This window comes from Monodon monoceros, unplaced genomic scaffold, assembly GCF_005190385.1.
Source record: "Monodon monoceros isolate NGI ecotype Baffin Bay Population unplaced genomic scaffold, NGI_Narwhal_1 Super_Scaffold_12, whole genome shotgun sequence".
NCBI classification, from domain to species: Eukaryota; Metazoa; Chordata; class Mammalia; order Artiodactyla; family Monodontidae; genus Monodon; species Monodon monoceros.
The window spans coordinates 29,722,192-29,739,401 of record NW_021703768.1 but is presented as its reverse complement, the minus strand read 5'-3'; the positions used below and the strand labels follow the sequence as shown (position 1 = coordinate 29,739,401).

At 39.2% G+C, this 17,210-nt stretch overlaps 1 protein-coding gene across 1 annotated transcript in view; it reads right to left on the bottom strand.

Annotated features, from left to right (window-relative positions):
• Positions 1-17,210, bottom strand: part of SPEF2 (sperm flagellar 2) — a 174,360-nt gene that overhangs the window by 107,874 nt on the left and 49,276 nt on the right. The window contains 2 exon segments of the mRNA XM_029218282.1: positions 1,178-1,326; positions 3,208-3,427. Coding sequence (XP_029074115.1) covers positions 1,178-1,326; positions 3,208-3,427 — 369 coding nt within the window.

Here is a 17,210-nt window from a genome sequence, read left to right as displayed (position 1 = left end):
GTAGTTTGTGGAAAACCACTTTAGAAAGAACAATCTTAGAGGTGTCAGTCATAGCCAAAAGGGAAATAAAGGAAAAACATGTACATTATCTATCACTGTATTGATTAGAATACAGAGTACCACAACAGAGAAGAGGCAGCCCACCGTGAAGAAAAACTCTCCCAGTTTTTTCCAGAATCACGTTTAAATGGTATTTATTTTGCAGCTCATGCAAATGACCTGGATTAGATTCTCTGCTAATTTATTCAATTTCAGAAACAGGATAAGGCAGGGAAAAGAGTACTGGATTTAGAATCTGGGATTCCAATCACAGCCTAGCCGTCAACAAGCCTCTGACCCCAAGCAAATCAACTCATGCTTAGGGTCTCTACTGTCTCCCTTTAAAATGAGCAGGTTGGACCACACCATGATTCTCGGGGGCTGGGGGGGGCACATTCTCCTAATTCCTGCCCTAGTATCTTTATGTAATAATGTAGCAAGATGCAACACTGACAGAAACGGTAATGCAGGTAAACCGTAAGAGACCTTCCCCTACCAGCCACCCGTCAAAACTGAGATCTACTAGTCTAGATCAGAGGTCTGCAAACTATGGTCCCTGGACCAAAATCGACTGGCTGTTTTTACACCCTCACCCTCTGTCTGCTCCTCTCCAGCACCCTCCTTGGCTGCTGCCCAGGACTGGCATCAGGCTGCATCTACGAGATGGGGACTTGCCGTTGGCCACTGTCAGGCTCTCGGGAGTGGACTTCCATTCTGAGAGCTGGTGACGTGGCGAGCTCATCCAAAACACTCACCCCTCTCCAAGCCCTCACAATTGGGCCCCTCTACCCCTTTACCAACTTTACCAGCTGGTGGCTCCTTCATCAGGAGAATGTCTCCAGCTGATGGTAACTGGGCACAAAGCCAGCCCACCACCCTGGATGGCCCACCTAGGCAAACTGATGTGTGTGTATGTATGTGGGGAGTGGAGAGGGGAGTTGAAATTTTCTCTCATTATGTAAGTACCTATGTAATATCCTCGATATTGCTTCTGGGCCCATAAAACTTAAAATATTTACCCTTTGGACCTTTACAGAAAAGTCTGACAACCTCTGGTCTAGAGGATCTCTTTAGATGCCATCCAGTTGGAAATCTCTAATGTACGAGGTGAAGAAGAGAAAACTAAAATCTCACTTGCCTGGTTTTCTTTACTACTCTCTTGCCTAACTGGTAGAGCCTTTTCTTCGGCCACTTTCTGAAGGGCTCCGCTGATCTTCTCATTGTTGTGAAATGCTTGGATCGCTTCTTGGACGAGAGTGTCAACAGAAAGTGCCTGAATAGGAAAGCCTAAAATACAAAAGACAATTTTATTAATAACTTTTCAAATAGGAAATTGACATCATTGTTCTTCTGTGCTGGCTTCACCCTTAGAGTACACTGTTCAGGGTGCCCCAGCAATGTTTTTTGGATCAAGCTGGTTTTTTACTATGGCGGTAAAATTCACATAACATAAAATGAACCATTTTAACCGTTCTAAAAGATGCAATTCGGTGATATTTAGGTCATTACAATGTTGTCCAATCATCACCACTACCTTTTTCCAGAAAATTTTCATTACCCCAAAGGAAACCCTGTATCCATTAAGCAGTCACTCCCTGTCTCCCTACCCTTGCCAACAACTAATTTGCTTTCTGTCTATGGATTGGTCTATTCTAGATGTTTCTTATCCATGGAATCATACAATATGTGGTCTTTTGTGTTCGACTCTTTCACTTAGTATAATGTTTTCAAAGTCTATCCATAGCACATAGAGTACTTCACTCCTTTTATGGCTGAATAATATTCCATTGTATGGATATATCACACCTTGTTATCAGTTCAGCAGGTGATGAACATTTGGATGGTTTCCATCTTTTGTCTATTATTAATAATGCCGCTATGAACATTACTGCATATGGTTTTTTTTGAACACCTCTTTTCAGTCCTTTTGGGTATATACCAGTGGTGGAATTGCTGGGGTCATATGGTAATTTTTTATTTAACTTAATGAGGAATCACCAACTACTTTCCATAGTGGCTACACCATTTTACATTCTCACCACCAATGTATGAGAGTTCCAACTTCTCTATATCCTCACCAACACTTTTTTTCCAATTTTAAAAAATTATGCCCATCCTACAGGTTGTGGAGTGGCATCTCACTGAGCTTTTGTTAGGCTGCCTTTTAAAGAGGTCTATTTAACATCTCAATAATGACCTACCGTTCTCTGCCTTGGACTGTTACAAGACAGACTGGCCTCAGTGAAAAATTTGAGCTTTCCAGTAAAAACAGTAAAAGGTAAGTATTAGTGAAGAAAAACTAATTAAATAGATGGAAAACTATGATCTCGCTTCTAACTGAAAGAACTTCTAGATAAAAAGCCAAAAGTTTATTAAAGGGAAAGAACTCAATCAATGTGAAGAATTAAAGCATTTATAATTTTAAGTTGATTTCCTGTCTTTCTTTTTTTAAAATTAATTAATTAATTTATTTTTGGCTGTGTAGGGTCTTCGTTGCTGGGTGCGGGCTTTCTCTAGTTGTGGCGAGCAGGGGCTACGCTCCTTTGCGGTTCCCGGGCTTCTCATTGCAGTGGCTTCTCTTGTTGCAGAGCATGGGCTCTAGGCGTGTGGACTTCAGTAGTTGTGGCTCGCGGGCTCAGTGGTTGTGGCTCACGGGCTCCAGAGCGCAGGCTCAGTAGTCGTGGCACATGGGCTTGGTTGCTCCACAGCATGTGGGACCTTCCCGGACCAGGGCTCGAACCCGTGTCCCCTGCATTGGTAGGCGGATTCTTAACCACTGCGCCACCAGGGAAGTCATGATTTCTTTTCTATTTGTGACAAGTTATTTCTTTCCTACTTCATCTATTGGTAAAGTAAAATCTATGATGAAAGTTTAAGTAAAGTTTAAGACATTATTTCTCTTTATACTGTGCATGATAATTATATAGCAAGCTCATATATCCGGGTTTCCCTGGGGCAGTCCCAATTTATAACTCTCTGCTCCTAAAAGTGTCTGACTTGGACAATAAATTATGTGATCACCTTATTACAAAATTCTTGATGACAGAATTTCCAAATACATTTGCAGATTCTTATGTATGTTTTCTACAGACATAGCCATTTGCAGCTAGAGTCATTGCAAATAAAATCCAATAAAGGAAGAAAACACAAACAAGAAAGAAATTTTACTTTTCTCTAGAGACTTTAGAGCAGTAGTTTTTCCACTAAATGTTTTCCCCAACACGCATCCTTTTATAACAAATGAAGGTAACTCAGGTACTGTTGATTCAACTTGAGAAGGAAGAGAGCTTTCAATTAGTCTGTGAATCACATGGCCCAATATGCAATTGTTGGAGGGTGGTAAATTATCAACCATTTCTTCTGGTAAGGCCCATTCTCCAACCATGTTCTGCAAAAATAATAATGAAACAAACAAAACAGAAATATTCTTCAAAGTGGAAATTAAGTAGGTAGGAAATATGAAAATTGAAAGTAAATACAAATTATAGCAAACAAAAGTGAATCAATACTTTAAATAATTACATTACATAAATGAGTAATAACATGAATATTACCTTCATATTAGACAGTGAAAAATGAGCTTCCCATATTAAAGTAAAAAAAAAAAACAAGCCTCTAAAATACTTAACAGTTTATGAAAGTAGGCATATTGAGTTGAAACAAATTGTAATGCAAGCTGAGCATAAGACACTTAAATTGATATTATCAGTAGAGAGATAAAAGACAGTAAGAGTTATTCGGCTACCCTATGCAAGTACTAAGCATATAGGATGGATTAACAACAAGGTCCTACTGTATAGCACAGGGAAATATATTCAATATCCTGTAATAAACAATAATGGAAAAGGATATGAAAAAGAATGTATATATATACATGTATAACTGAATCACTTTGTTGTACAGCAGAAATTTACACAACATTGTAGATCAACTATACTTCAACAAAATTTAAGAAAAAGAAAAAAGAAAAAAAGTAGCAGTGTTCCTAGAAGTAGCAGTTGAGTTCCTGGTGCAGAGGTAGCTGCTGCAACCTGAACCTCTAGTGCTCCGTGGTGGTGACAGTTTTCTCATCAGAACTTGCTGTGATGGTTCTGATCATTTTCCTTGGAAGTTTAACCTTGAGCCTGGTTCTTGAATCTACCTACTGATTCACTAAACTACCCAACATATTTTGAATGCGTTTTCTGCTTACTCAGCATAAGTCAACTTTTTTGCTTGCAATTAGAAACTTTGACAAAAATCATTGGAACTGACAAGAAATAAAGAGACAGCCTATATATAAACAGCCTCATATTTCTACTGAGGAGTGTAAGAAAAATGACTTGAATAAAGGGAAAGTCAAGAAGGTCCAATATTATAAGCCGTTTAATTCTTCTCCAAATTAATCTGACTTAATGAAATGAAACAAAAGTGTCATTTTTGTTTTCCTTCAGGATGATATCCAAAATGGTTCTAAAGTTGAAGCAGAAAAAGAATTGTAACAGATAAAAACATTCACTTAAAAACTGAAAAAGAAGAGTAATATGGGAGTGTTGCCTAACCAGATACTAAAGCACTTATTAAGAACAAAGTAATGAAAAGGAAGATTTGCAGAAACAGGGTGTTCAATGCACAAAAATATAAATTCTAGAAACAGATCTAAGTGTGTGTAAGAATTTAGTACCTAGTGACATTTATATGTCACATTAGCAGACAAAAAATTAGATTATTTTACAACTGGTATTATCTGGTTTGGTGCCTGAATTTATGACATGAAAACACAAGAGATAAAGAAATACTTTTTGAAACAAATAAAGAAGTATTCATAATAGGTTTTTCTTTTAAATTGGTAGAATTTATTAGTATATACATATATTTGTCACTTCTATACAAACTACCCTTTATTTGTAACATTTATTTTGTTTTAGTTTAATATCTTTGGTTTTTCTAACAACTCTGTGCATAATAATTACATGCATTATTCAAAATTAGGTAAATACTGAATTGATTTGCATAATTATTGATTATTATGATTTATTACTTGTTTCTGCTTTCATTCATTGGAATCATTTATACTTCTAACTAGACAAGTGATAATTATTCTATGTAATGTGGCAATCAGAAAATAACCAAATAAAAAATGGAAACCAGAGAAACTGTGCTATTTTAAAATTATAAAGGCTATAAGTCCAAGGTCAAGTTTAAGTGGAAAGTTTTGAATGTTCTAATGATTTTTGTGCTATGCAGTCATTTAATTCATTCTGAAGGACTTAAATCAGATGACCTGGGTTCCCATAATAGTTCTCCTACTTAACTTGTTTTGCACCCTTGTCAATTCCCTCATCTTTGTATGATAATAATATCTATCTCACAGGGTTGTTGTAAAGATTGAGTGAAAGGCTTGTGTAGGTAGCCTATGTGACCACTGACTTCAAATGCTTGACTAGAAGTTCTCAGGCTGCTGCTGCAAGCACATAGTAGTGCCCTGAAGGAGGGGTGACAGCAGTCACATTTCTGCCCAAAGAGAAGCCACGTCCAGCTTGTGCCACAATCAGAAAGGCGCGCTTCCTCACAAAGGGGTCAGAAGAAAACCCTATTCTATCCCTGATTAGTTGTAGAATGTGGACAAACACAATGGGATAGAATGTTGACTGTGAAGAGCACTGAATGCTGAGGTGGGAGAAAGGACTGAAGCCTGACCAGTGGAGATGGACAAATCGAGGATTTGGTAGAACACATTTTACAGCATCACCTTAAAGATACAGTTGTGAAATTCCTAATAAGACTAAAGATAAAGGATAAGTAAAGGGAAACATGTCAGGTTGGAACAAGAACATGATGAGGGAAAATGAGGTCAGGAGAACTGAAAAAAGAAGGAAATTAGACCAGAATAAAAATGACTAGCTTAACAACAATGAGCTAAAGAGATTTTACTAGTTCATTAGTGAACAGGAACCAGAAATTTTTACCAGATCATTAGTTGATATGTTTGTTATATATAATTACATTAATTATATGATAAAATTAAATAAAATTATAAAATAAAGTAAATAATTCTTATTCCTTCAGGTATTATTATAAATTGACATCTGGCTATTAGTTTCAAGACTTCGATGCCCAGAGTGGGCAACACCAGGTAAGTATCACCTGGTACAAATTATTAGTTTACTAAGACACATTTTCTGTGTAGATGTGCTCCATGATACTTGCCCTTGATAACTATAACTGTCATGCATATATAACAAATAATTATTATCTTTTTATTTTAATATTAATATTTTTATTGTACCTGCATAAATATCATCTGTATGCATTTTTGAGAAGGTATAAGATCCACCATCACCTAGAGTCCACCTGTCTTTGTGAATTCTTGTCTACCTACACACAGAGATCATGAAATACAACAGAGAGTAAACAGCCTCTGCCTTTGGTCACAACCTGTTCACCAGTACTGTTTTTTATTAATTTACCTACACTGAATTTTCTGGAAACTGAATCCTGAATCCTTGAGACCATGGTATCCACCTATTCTTCCCATCTTCACAGACTACATGGACCTAACACTGTTTTCCAAGCTGGATCCAATACACTCACATGCTTCCCTGTATTCTGTTGTAGGTACCGCATGGTTACCCAGACTTCCCACTCTGGTTACTTCCACCCTGTCAAATCCTTTTTGTTTCCTGTGGCCTAATGTGTCAGTACCCTTGGTCCTCTTGTTAGTAATCATGGCTAAAAGCAACATGAGTATTTACAGACAGCATCAGCTCGGAACGAATGTGCTTGAATGTGGGCTGAAGTGCACCCTTCAAGGGCAAGCCTAAGATTGTCCACGTGTTCAGTCCACTAGATTCCTCCTTGCCTGTAACATTGCCCAAGTGGTTGGATAATGATGCTGGTGGAGCTGCGTGGTTTTTGCAACAGATTCTGATTATTTCCCTGCACATGATTATCCCTGGACCAAAGCAAATGCATCTCATTCTCATTTCTTGCCACTTCTAAAGATTCAAATTGGAAATACAGCTTTCTGATCTACCCTTTAAAGAGGGGGAGATGTGGTTCACTTTGACCAACTTACATAAACAGAATCTGGGCCTTGGGAGATATTCACTAGTCCATAAAGTCTGAGTGTCACTAGCACAACATTCAATAAAAAACATTGGGCTATGCCAGTGATATTTAGCAGTGATATTCAAATGTGGCTTTTGAAGAGTGGTGGTACTAATTTGAAAGTACACACACGATCCAGTGTTTGTCCTCATAGATTGCTAGAATTTATCAACACCTGCATGGCCTGAAGTACCCCAGATATTCCCAGTTTGGTAGGCTCTAAGTATTTCACTATTCAATTACTGATGCATTTGGAAAAACAGGACAAATGCCTTTTCTCCTAAGACAGAGAAAGAACCTCCTAGGGGATAAAACACACTGTTTTTGACACCTGCTAGTTTCCTTGAGCTTTCCTGAAATGCAGTCTTCTTACTTACAGATGAAAAAACCCAACAACAGACAGATTATATTGACGCAATGGCCAAAGGACTTAAGGTGAAAGCTTCTGATAAACCGACTTCAAGAAACAACACAGGTAGCAACTCCACGGATCAAGGCTATGCCCCTTTTAGAGTACAGCTTACCAAGACATTGGAGCTACCTTAATTCTGCTTTTCCCATGGCTGGCTTTCTCTTGGCACACCACTCTGTAGGCAGTGAGGAAGAGATGACCCTTCGTGATACCTGAAATACAACTAAGGCTTATAGTAGCAGCCTCAGGGGTTGTTGTAGCTATTGCCAATCCTCAAGTTCCAGGGGACATTATACTTATATTCATCATGATGGACTTCTCTCTAGCCATTCAAGGCTTCTGGGTCAACCACTTCACCCGACGTCTCCATTATTTATTGGTCTGAACCCCTGTGAGGGTACCTCAACCTGCCCAGCTTCTCTTGTTGCACAATTTCCACTTGTACTGCATCTTCCAAGACATTTTTTTTTAACCAGGTCCTTCCATAAAAAATACATTTTTGCATTGTTACCTAGTATTTGTATACAGGTATGTATAGAACAGAAAAGAAAAAGTTTTATGAAATGCTCATCCTTACTACCTGGTAATGTGCTTTATTTTCTATTATATTGCATTGCATTGTATTTCTCTTATTTTGTTGTGTTTTCATTTTTTTAAATAAATAATGGTAGTGATCCATAAGTTAATTTCATAATCTAGTCTCAGTCCATTGTTTGAAAAATAAAAAATAAAGGATCTTTTATTCGACAAGACATCAGGAATCCTCAGTTCTGATTTCATGTCTTTAAGTACCACCTTGGATTCATCTCTTAGATATTTGCAAATAGGAAGAGTAAATGTTTAACTTTATACTAACGATGACTCAAACCAGAGAGGTACAGAGTAGATATTTACTTATCAAATACATTTTTAACATAATAATACAATTCTCAGTGAAATTTCTCATAATTGGTAATAATTAAAGATCCAGGTCATATTTTTAGATCTTATTTTGTGTGATTTAGATCTTAGTTTAGCTTGCTTATTTTATAGTATCTTAGAAAATAGTTCTTTGTACAATTCCTGTTTTTAAAAGTTTTTCATAATGTAAATCTCTAAAAACTATTACCAATTATTTTTATTACTCAAAATGAAATAAAATTTTCAGGCCTGTTGGAAAACAGACCAACTAATAGCTAAGTTGTATCCAAAGGAAAAGTTTTCGTGAGTGGGAGATGAGGGGATTTGTTAACGCAAGACCAAACGCCTTGGGCAGGAAATGTCTTAACCAGGTACATTTGCCCAATTGTCCACTTATAATATTTAAATTCACTGGGAAATCTACATATTTCTCTTTAAAGTTTTTTGGACATACTCAAGGTGATATCTTTAGCAGTTACTGAAAAATTCTGACGAGGCAGGTGACTCTTAGTTAGGATACCGAAAATACTTCCTGAGCTTAGTTTTGTCTACATGCTTGAAATTAAATGAAATCATGGAGAAAATACAAAGATAGGGAGAGAGTACAAGTATAAGCTCACAGTTCATAGGATTAGGTCAGTTTTGAGTTAATACCTTTAAACCAACTGACATCTACTCATATTTCACAATTCAGTTGAAACTCATCCCTTCTAATGGGCCCCCCCATAACCTCCGTGTTTATCCATACTTAATATCATGCTCTGAAATGGTTTTTCTCTCATTCCCACTAAATTGTGAGCACCAAGAGGGAAGGAGCTCTATCTTAATCAACTTTATATCCCTAGTTCCCAGAACAGTGCTGGAACATAATAGGTGTTCAGTATTTATTGACTGACTGACTGAATGAATGAATCAATTAGCCATATAGGCTCAATATATGTGAACAGAATAAATGAGTAAACACATGGATATTGCATTTTATTAATTTTGATTAAATACAAAGATGACTTAGTTCTCCAAATAAGATAGGCACAACCCAACCTAAAATCTAGGAACGAGATCAGAAAGTGTCATCCTCACAGATGGAAGTTGGCAAGAATCCACACACTATGTATGAAATTAGCTAACCCTGGAAGCATTTCTAGAAGTAACAGCTTGTAGTATGATTTTGAAAGAGCTTCTCTATTAAATCAAGCCATCCTTTTTTATGGCAGCAGAAAACATATCAGTTAAAATGTACTAAATTATAAATAATTTATTAATTGGGACTTGTAAGAAGTTCTGCCAGAGATTTTGACAGGGTCCAGAGGGGGTAAGGAGCAGGCTGGGTGAATGGATAGGTAAGGTCTGCTCTATGGCAAGCTGTTATGACCTGGTTACTTTCATATTCCTAACTGGATATTTGTCTTGGGTCTCCTAAACTACGTTGACCCAAAGGTGTACCACATGACTGGCAGATAATAAAAATAAGCTGCAAAACTTCCAGCTCTGTTTGTGGCAATTGCCCAGGGCCTCCTTACTTAACTTCCAAGCCTTTCATCTGAGTCCTGGCCTGTTCCAGTACTGCCTAGTTTCCAACCTGCTGGCTTCGTTTCCACTTTCTAGTCTGTTTCCTACCCAGTCTCAGCTTTGATCATTGACTTGCTCAAAGGACTTGGCTTGATCCCACCTCTGCCTCTTCCCATTTCTGGCTACTTCAGGTAAATTATCTTGACCACCTTTGTTCCAGCTCTAACAACCCAACGCCTGGCACTAGCTCTCATGGTTGACATTTTGTTGGGGTCTGTCCTGTCTCCTACCAGAAGGAATCAGATATAGAAGCACATCTATTATTATGGCAATATGGAAAGTCTAGTGGCTCTATTCCAGTTACTGTGCTTGGGGAATTTGGCACTCAGGAAAAAACCAAACTTCACATGGAAGTACTGAGGAAAACTTTGTAGCTTTTGGAGCCTCTATTCTTTGTCTTCTCTTCCCAGGCTCTTTGTCCTCCAATCACCGAAAAACCCTGAGAGAATCTGGAGGAACTGCTTAAATTTGTAATTCAGCTGTTAAAATTCCTCACAATTATCCATGGTTCTCAGGAGAAGAAGAAAGGATGGTTGGATATCTTGCCTGATGGGGAGTTCAGCTCATGTAACCTGGCAGCCCTACAGGGCTTCTTGACCACTGTGTGGGACCTGTTTGATAGGCAGGTTCCTATCAAAGATTGGCAAGATTGATGGAAAGATGGATGCTGCCCTCTACTGCCTCTGAAAGAGGAAAGGAGGATGGGGAGTTAGCTGATATGTAACTCAATCCTGACCTCTTATCCAAGAATTGTCATGGAATGGGCTCTCTATCGGGACCCATTTCCAAGAAACCCTCAGAACAACTTGAAAAGATGAGCTAGCCCTGCTGAGTGAGTTTGGCAGCCTTTCCAAGTCGCCTGACCTCCAGTCAGGTCAGAGTATGGTCAGCTGCCTGGCCACACCTTCCTGCCAGACAGTTTGGCCTTCAGCTTCCAGAGAAGGCGGGGGCATGGTGATGTACAGTTCTCACTGACATCGGCACGGCAGATGCATCTGCAGAGAGGAGACGTGCCTCTGCACTAGAGTGCTGAGTGTGGACCACATCTTATCTATGGCCAGGAAGTGCAAGCGTCGCCCATGGTAACGAGGGAAAGGCAGATGTTATCACTACTTCACCTGCTGTGCTCAGCTGAAGACTGTTCGGGCTAGAAGCAGCATTGTGAGTAGCCAATGCCTTTCTATAGGTTGATCCCATGGTTAATTCTCATCAGGAAATCTGAAGAACGGTCCTAGTCCAATAATGGCTTTCATTCAGCAGCTTGCTCACTTCTGTCCCAGCAGTAGCCTTCCCCAGTCTGCCCTGATTGAATACTATGGAAACAGGCATAGTTAATTCTAGTCCGTCACAAAAGAAGACCCAGGACAACAGACTCCATCTACCTTGTGGTTATTTTTGGAGGGAAATTCAAATTGGCCATGGTCAGTTAGTTAGAATGTGACAAAGATCACTGTCAAAGCCTACAGGTCCACACTTGAGGGAGCCTGGCACCTCCCTATGCAATCCAGTAACTCTAGCTTCTAACAAGTCCAGAAGTTCAGAAAGCTCAGCTGTTGTGAGCAATGGCAGGCTTCTTTTTCCAAAACTCCGAGCTACTGATTACTTGTAAGTCAGCCAGCTAGAATCACTGGGCTGATACTTTGTCTTACAGGTTTGATTACCAGGGGTAACTGAGACTAAGCCACTCTGAGAGATCCTGTGTCCTGAAAACTTACATTTCAGTGCTGCTGAAATTCAAGGACAAATCAGATGCAAACAGTGGGCAGGGGCTTCTGCTTAGCACTCTGATTCGACACACGCAAAGCGACCCACTGAGATCATGTGGAAGAGTAGCTTACTTGCCCCCAAATGACGGGCTCCTACTCCTGGTTCCATTCTCTGTCCTGGAATGCCACATGGCCCTCCAAGGCATTGATCATGGCACACTGGGAGCTGCAGCAGCTGTGCAGCTAGCCCAGTGCTTTTCAAAGCAGAATTGCCTGGGTCTACAACAAATTAAGACTAAGGCCACTGAATTTCTCCTGATGCCCTAGTGCCCTTGGGACAGCATCACACGGGACTTTATATCACATCTCTCCTTGTGCCATAAACGATTCTGGTGGTAGTGGCCATCCTTATGAAAACAGTAATCTCATTCCTTAGATGCTCAAACTATGCTCTGTTCATCATCAGGGAGGTGGTAGTCTTCCTCAAGATCACTTTTTTACTAATTTCTGTGGTCTTGTGGACCACAGAAAGAACTTTTCCAGAGACTTCTACATCCAAATTCACCTATCTGTTGCCACTGCCTAGCCAAGGACAGTCAGATAGGCTTGGTTAAAATTTCTTAAATGTCACAAAGCATGGAGACACTGTGCCTTGGTCTAACTATCTTGTCACTGCAAAATTCACACATTTTTCCACACAGAATACCCTCTCTCATAATAATGACCACTGTCACTCTCTCTATTTTCTTTGTTTCACTGCTAAGATTGATACCTCAAAGAGGTGTAGAGCACCCCAAAACAGCTTAGAAATGACACTGACCAATATATGAAAGACTACTCTAGGGCAAATGTGCTAAAGAATATGGCTGACAGACTCTCTGGGTACCGGACAGGAGTGGTAGGGTACGGGGTCTTCTGGATGGGAGTTTCTCCGGTTCTCAGCCCAACACATCTGCCCAACGCCAAAATTCAAAGACTTTCTTGGATCCATTCAAGTTTCTTGTGGTTACCAACCCCAACATATTCTTGCCATATTTATCTGCCAAGACATAGCTTTAGTGTTCAGATCCCCAGAGCTAGCTCTAAAACACTAGATGGGAAGTCTGAGCAATTGATTGAAGAGAAGCTGGACTTGAGACATAGAAGCTGGCTTCCACAGTTGTCCAAGGAGGTAAAGGATGAACCTTATGGCAGGAAGCCCAGGGAAGACTTGACCACTCTCTGTCTTGCCTGGTCCCAGATGAGAGGGAGCCTGGGAGAGAATTAGATTCTCCCTATTCTATGTGATCTAGAGCAAAAAAAAATGAGTGGTGAACGTTTACTCTATTCTCATTCATATCAGTCACCCAGGGATCTTCTCATTGGCTATGTCCTTCTCACTCGTCTTTCCATTCCACTTCTATCTGGGTGCCAGTTCTTTAACTCTGCAAACCATTTCTCAATTCTGGTCTAACACCTTGAACCTGACACCTTAATTCCATGGTTTTCTAATGAACTCAGCTTGTCTTCAATTCTAGTAATTTGAAGCCAAATACCCTTCCCATGACCCAGGCTTCCCTTCTATTACACAAGACACATACCCAATAGACACAGCCCCAGACCTCTGCCAAGCCTACTCCAGCCATCTGAAGTCCTTGGCCCACAAGAATTAGAAGACACCCTTGGGCCTAGGGTAACTATAGCTCCCTTTGAAGACTAATATAGTGACATTTTGTTTTGTGAGTTAGTATCACTATGCTTGATAACCATTATCAGTATTGTAGGGCATAATGGTGATTCCACCAAGACACAGACACACAATGAGGTCTAACCTGAGAAAGCTTTACCATTAGAGGAGAAATTTAGTGAGAGCCTGAGTCAAAAATGTAATCAAAAGGAGAGGAAAATTACAGCAATGAATGCATAGGACGAACCTGGGAACATTCCTTTCAGTATCAAACTTCTTTCTTAGCTCCTATTTTGGAGGCTGATAATGGTTTTGTTACCTATCTTGGAAAATGTCTGTATTTTAGCAGATGTCTCTGACATCTTCATCCATGTCTTTAGCCCACATGATAATGTGGGCCATCAGGTACAATGGCAGGCAGGAGTTTTAAAGCAGAATGGCCTGACAGAAAATCTCAACTCCCTTCATGTAAGCAAGTGCTTACTCCACCTACTTAACAGTCACATATATTCCTGCATATCTGAAAATAAAAGATATAACCATCATAAATTCACAGTCAAAAAGTAAGTCATTAAGATTTCTTAGCAGGGCACAAAAGAGGCCATGAAAAAAAATTTCTGACTAGTAAGTTTGCACTTTGCGACATTTTATGTGTCCTGAATAAGCACATATGTTATAGACTGAATTGTGTCTCTCCAAAATTCATTTATTGAGGCCCTAACCCCCACTGTGATGGTATTTGGAGGTGGGGCCTTTGGGAGGTAGTTAGGTTTAGATGAGGTTATGAGGGTGGAGGCCCCATGACAGGATTAGTGTCCTTTTAAGAAGAAGAAGAGAGATCAAAGTTCTCTTTCTTTCTTCTCTATGTGAGGACATGACAAGAAGGTGGCCGTTTGCAATTCAGGAAGAGAGTCCTCACTGGGGAACAAAATCAGCTGGGACCTTGATCTTGGATTTCCTAGAACTGTGAGAAATAAATTCCTATTGTTGAAGCCACCCAGTCTACAGTATTTTCTTATGGTAGCTTGAGCTAATACAATGGGTATCTTTAAACACACACACACAACAAAAACAACAACGATAACAGCCACAAAAAAAATAAGATGATCTATTCACATGACCTTAAGACTCATCTACTAAAATCTATCACTGTGCTTGGGTCAGTTATCCAGTGACATCACTTGAGTGATACAGGCTTCAAACTGATATTTCTGCCCACAGGGAGATGATTAAATACTAAATCATGAAAATTTGGTTAATTAATAGGGAAGCCAGGGAGCAAGGCAAGAGCTAGGCTGGAGAGTCCACTGTCAGATGTCAAATCTAAAAAGACACTGGATCAACACCAAAGGCTGAGATTGGAGAGGAAGAAGAAGATAGTATCTGAATAGTGCCTTTAGGTCAAACAAGTCAGATGAGACTTACATAGGAAGACAAACTACCCAATGGTGCATTTAGTCCCACATTCCTATTCTCCAGTGGAAAAAGACCTCGTGATAATAAATGTGATTCTATAAGAAATTTGGGGATGGGTAGGTATACATCTGCTGTAGTGATAAGAGTATGAATGTTAAACCATAACATATACAACTACATCTTAAAGTCTAGTTAAGGGAAAATCATAAGCCAAAAGTGCGGCTGATAAAAACGTGCGTTTCAACACACGCTGTAGGCTTAGCCCAACAACCACAGCAAATTCAAGTGATCATTAACTTAAGTAGTAATTTTCATTAAAAACAAACATAACAGCAATTAGAAACTATGACCAGCTTCAGACAACATGGATGATGTGCTGGACACAAAACATCCTTCCTCCAAATCGCAGGAATTCCAACTACAACTTGTTCGTGAGCATGCGCAGTAGAGCCCTGCAAGTTGCCAAGTGCTTCGTGGCATGGACTTCTTAGAAAAATCTGCATCAGCAGGAGACCGTGCCCATGAGCTAATTTTAGTTTATGAGCACCCCATTTTAGTAACTCAAACTCATTCAGTAGATAACTGCTAATAAGCAACTTATGTTAAAATAAAATGCTATGAAATTGTGAGTCATTTGCCAGGAAGAATCATGGAAAGGATTTGCATTGGGGGGAGTCTGGGGTTTACCAGGAGGAGTCCACTGCATAACTGAGAACCAGTGGCTGCTATGTGGGGGGTATGCTGTTAGCTGAACTGGAGCAGCTGGGCTCCTGGCTTAGCCTGCTGCCGGTGGTCCGTAGCATTTCGGGACTCCTCCCCACTCTCTATTAAACAACTCCTTGTTATCCTATGGCGGTTGGCTGGGAATCCCAGTTGGGTTTGGCTGCTCCGTGACGCTGTTTCTGCCTCCTTCTTAGGAGAGATAAATGATATTTTTGGCCACACCATTCCTGGGCTACAGCTCTCTCACATGTAGCCAGTCTATAAAGAGAGTATGATGATTATGAAATAATGTCAAATTATTGGCAGCTATATATGACATGGACATGAGCGAAATTTTGTTTTTATGCCAGTTTCTAGGTGTGATACTTAAAATTTTTAAACACGATAGCTTACTCTAACAGAGCTTTAAAAGTATGATCTCAAAACCAGGAAGCATCAGTTCTACACTGATGGTGGGTATAGGCATTAATAAAATATGCTAAGAATGTAAACTTTTTGAAGATCAATTTCTAAGCTACGTGTTTGATTGATTAAAAATCCTGAGCAAAGTTAGCACTTTGCTAAAACTGTTCCACGTTTATTAAGCCAGATGTGTTGATCCTCTGCCTGTTGTGAAAAACTATTTAAGCCAGATAATGTATTTTCCAAGTTGAAACATTTATTTTTTACTTAAATGCAAAACATTTAACAAGTATCTGAAGAGACAAAAGCTCTAATAATAGGGAATGATAATAGGATAGTTTACAGTATATGCTAACACCTGTATGTGGTATATTTTCCATCATGTAGTCAAAATGAACACAGCATATAAACACATATCAGAAATCCTAAGGTAATATTCACTTCTAGGACAACAGCAAAGGCCATAAACAAAATAAACTGCATTACCAGACGTCCACGTACTCCTAAAAAAATGTTTATAATTTCTTGCAAAAGAAACGTACCGGCTGCTTCAGGATGTGGGTGAGACAAGCAGGTTCCTGTGGTAACAATTTCCCAAACAAGAAAATAGTTAAAAAGACAAATCTTTGCTAAGCTGCAGACTACCAGGTCTCCTGATTTATGAAAGCAACAAGATAGAGCTGGTTAAGAAATAACTCAGAAATAAATATTTCATGAATCAGCAAAATCTGTCACGTAAAATGACTTTTGAATTTACAATGCAAAGAAATACCTTCACATAGTTTGACACTGTCAAAGCATTTTATTATGTAGTGTTGAACTTTAGGTTGACATACTAGATCTAGAATACTCTACGACCATGCAAAATAAATATGCACATATATCCCGTAAGGTTCTTGCCAATCCTTAATAAATAATAATTATTTTAGTGATCCAAATATAGATTCAACCAATTAAAATATGGTGTACGTTTAGTTTCTCATAATCTCATTTTCTTTCCTTCTTTTTTAAAATAAGCTTGTCTTCTTCAATATTACATATTAGTGATATTTTACATTTGCCCTGTTCATTGCCATTCATTCATTTTATTCATGAATCCTTTCAACAAACATTGAGTATTTGCTAAATACCAGCAAATGATTGGGTCGAATCATCTTTTCTTTTTTTTCAATTAATTTATTTATTTTTGGCTGCATTGGGTCTTCGTTGCTGCGCGTGGGTTTTCTCTAGTTGCGGTGAGTGGGGGCTACTCTTCATTGCGGTGCGTGGCCTTCTCATTGCGGTGGCT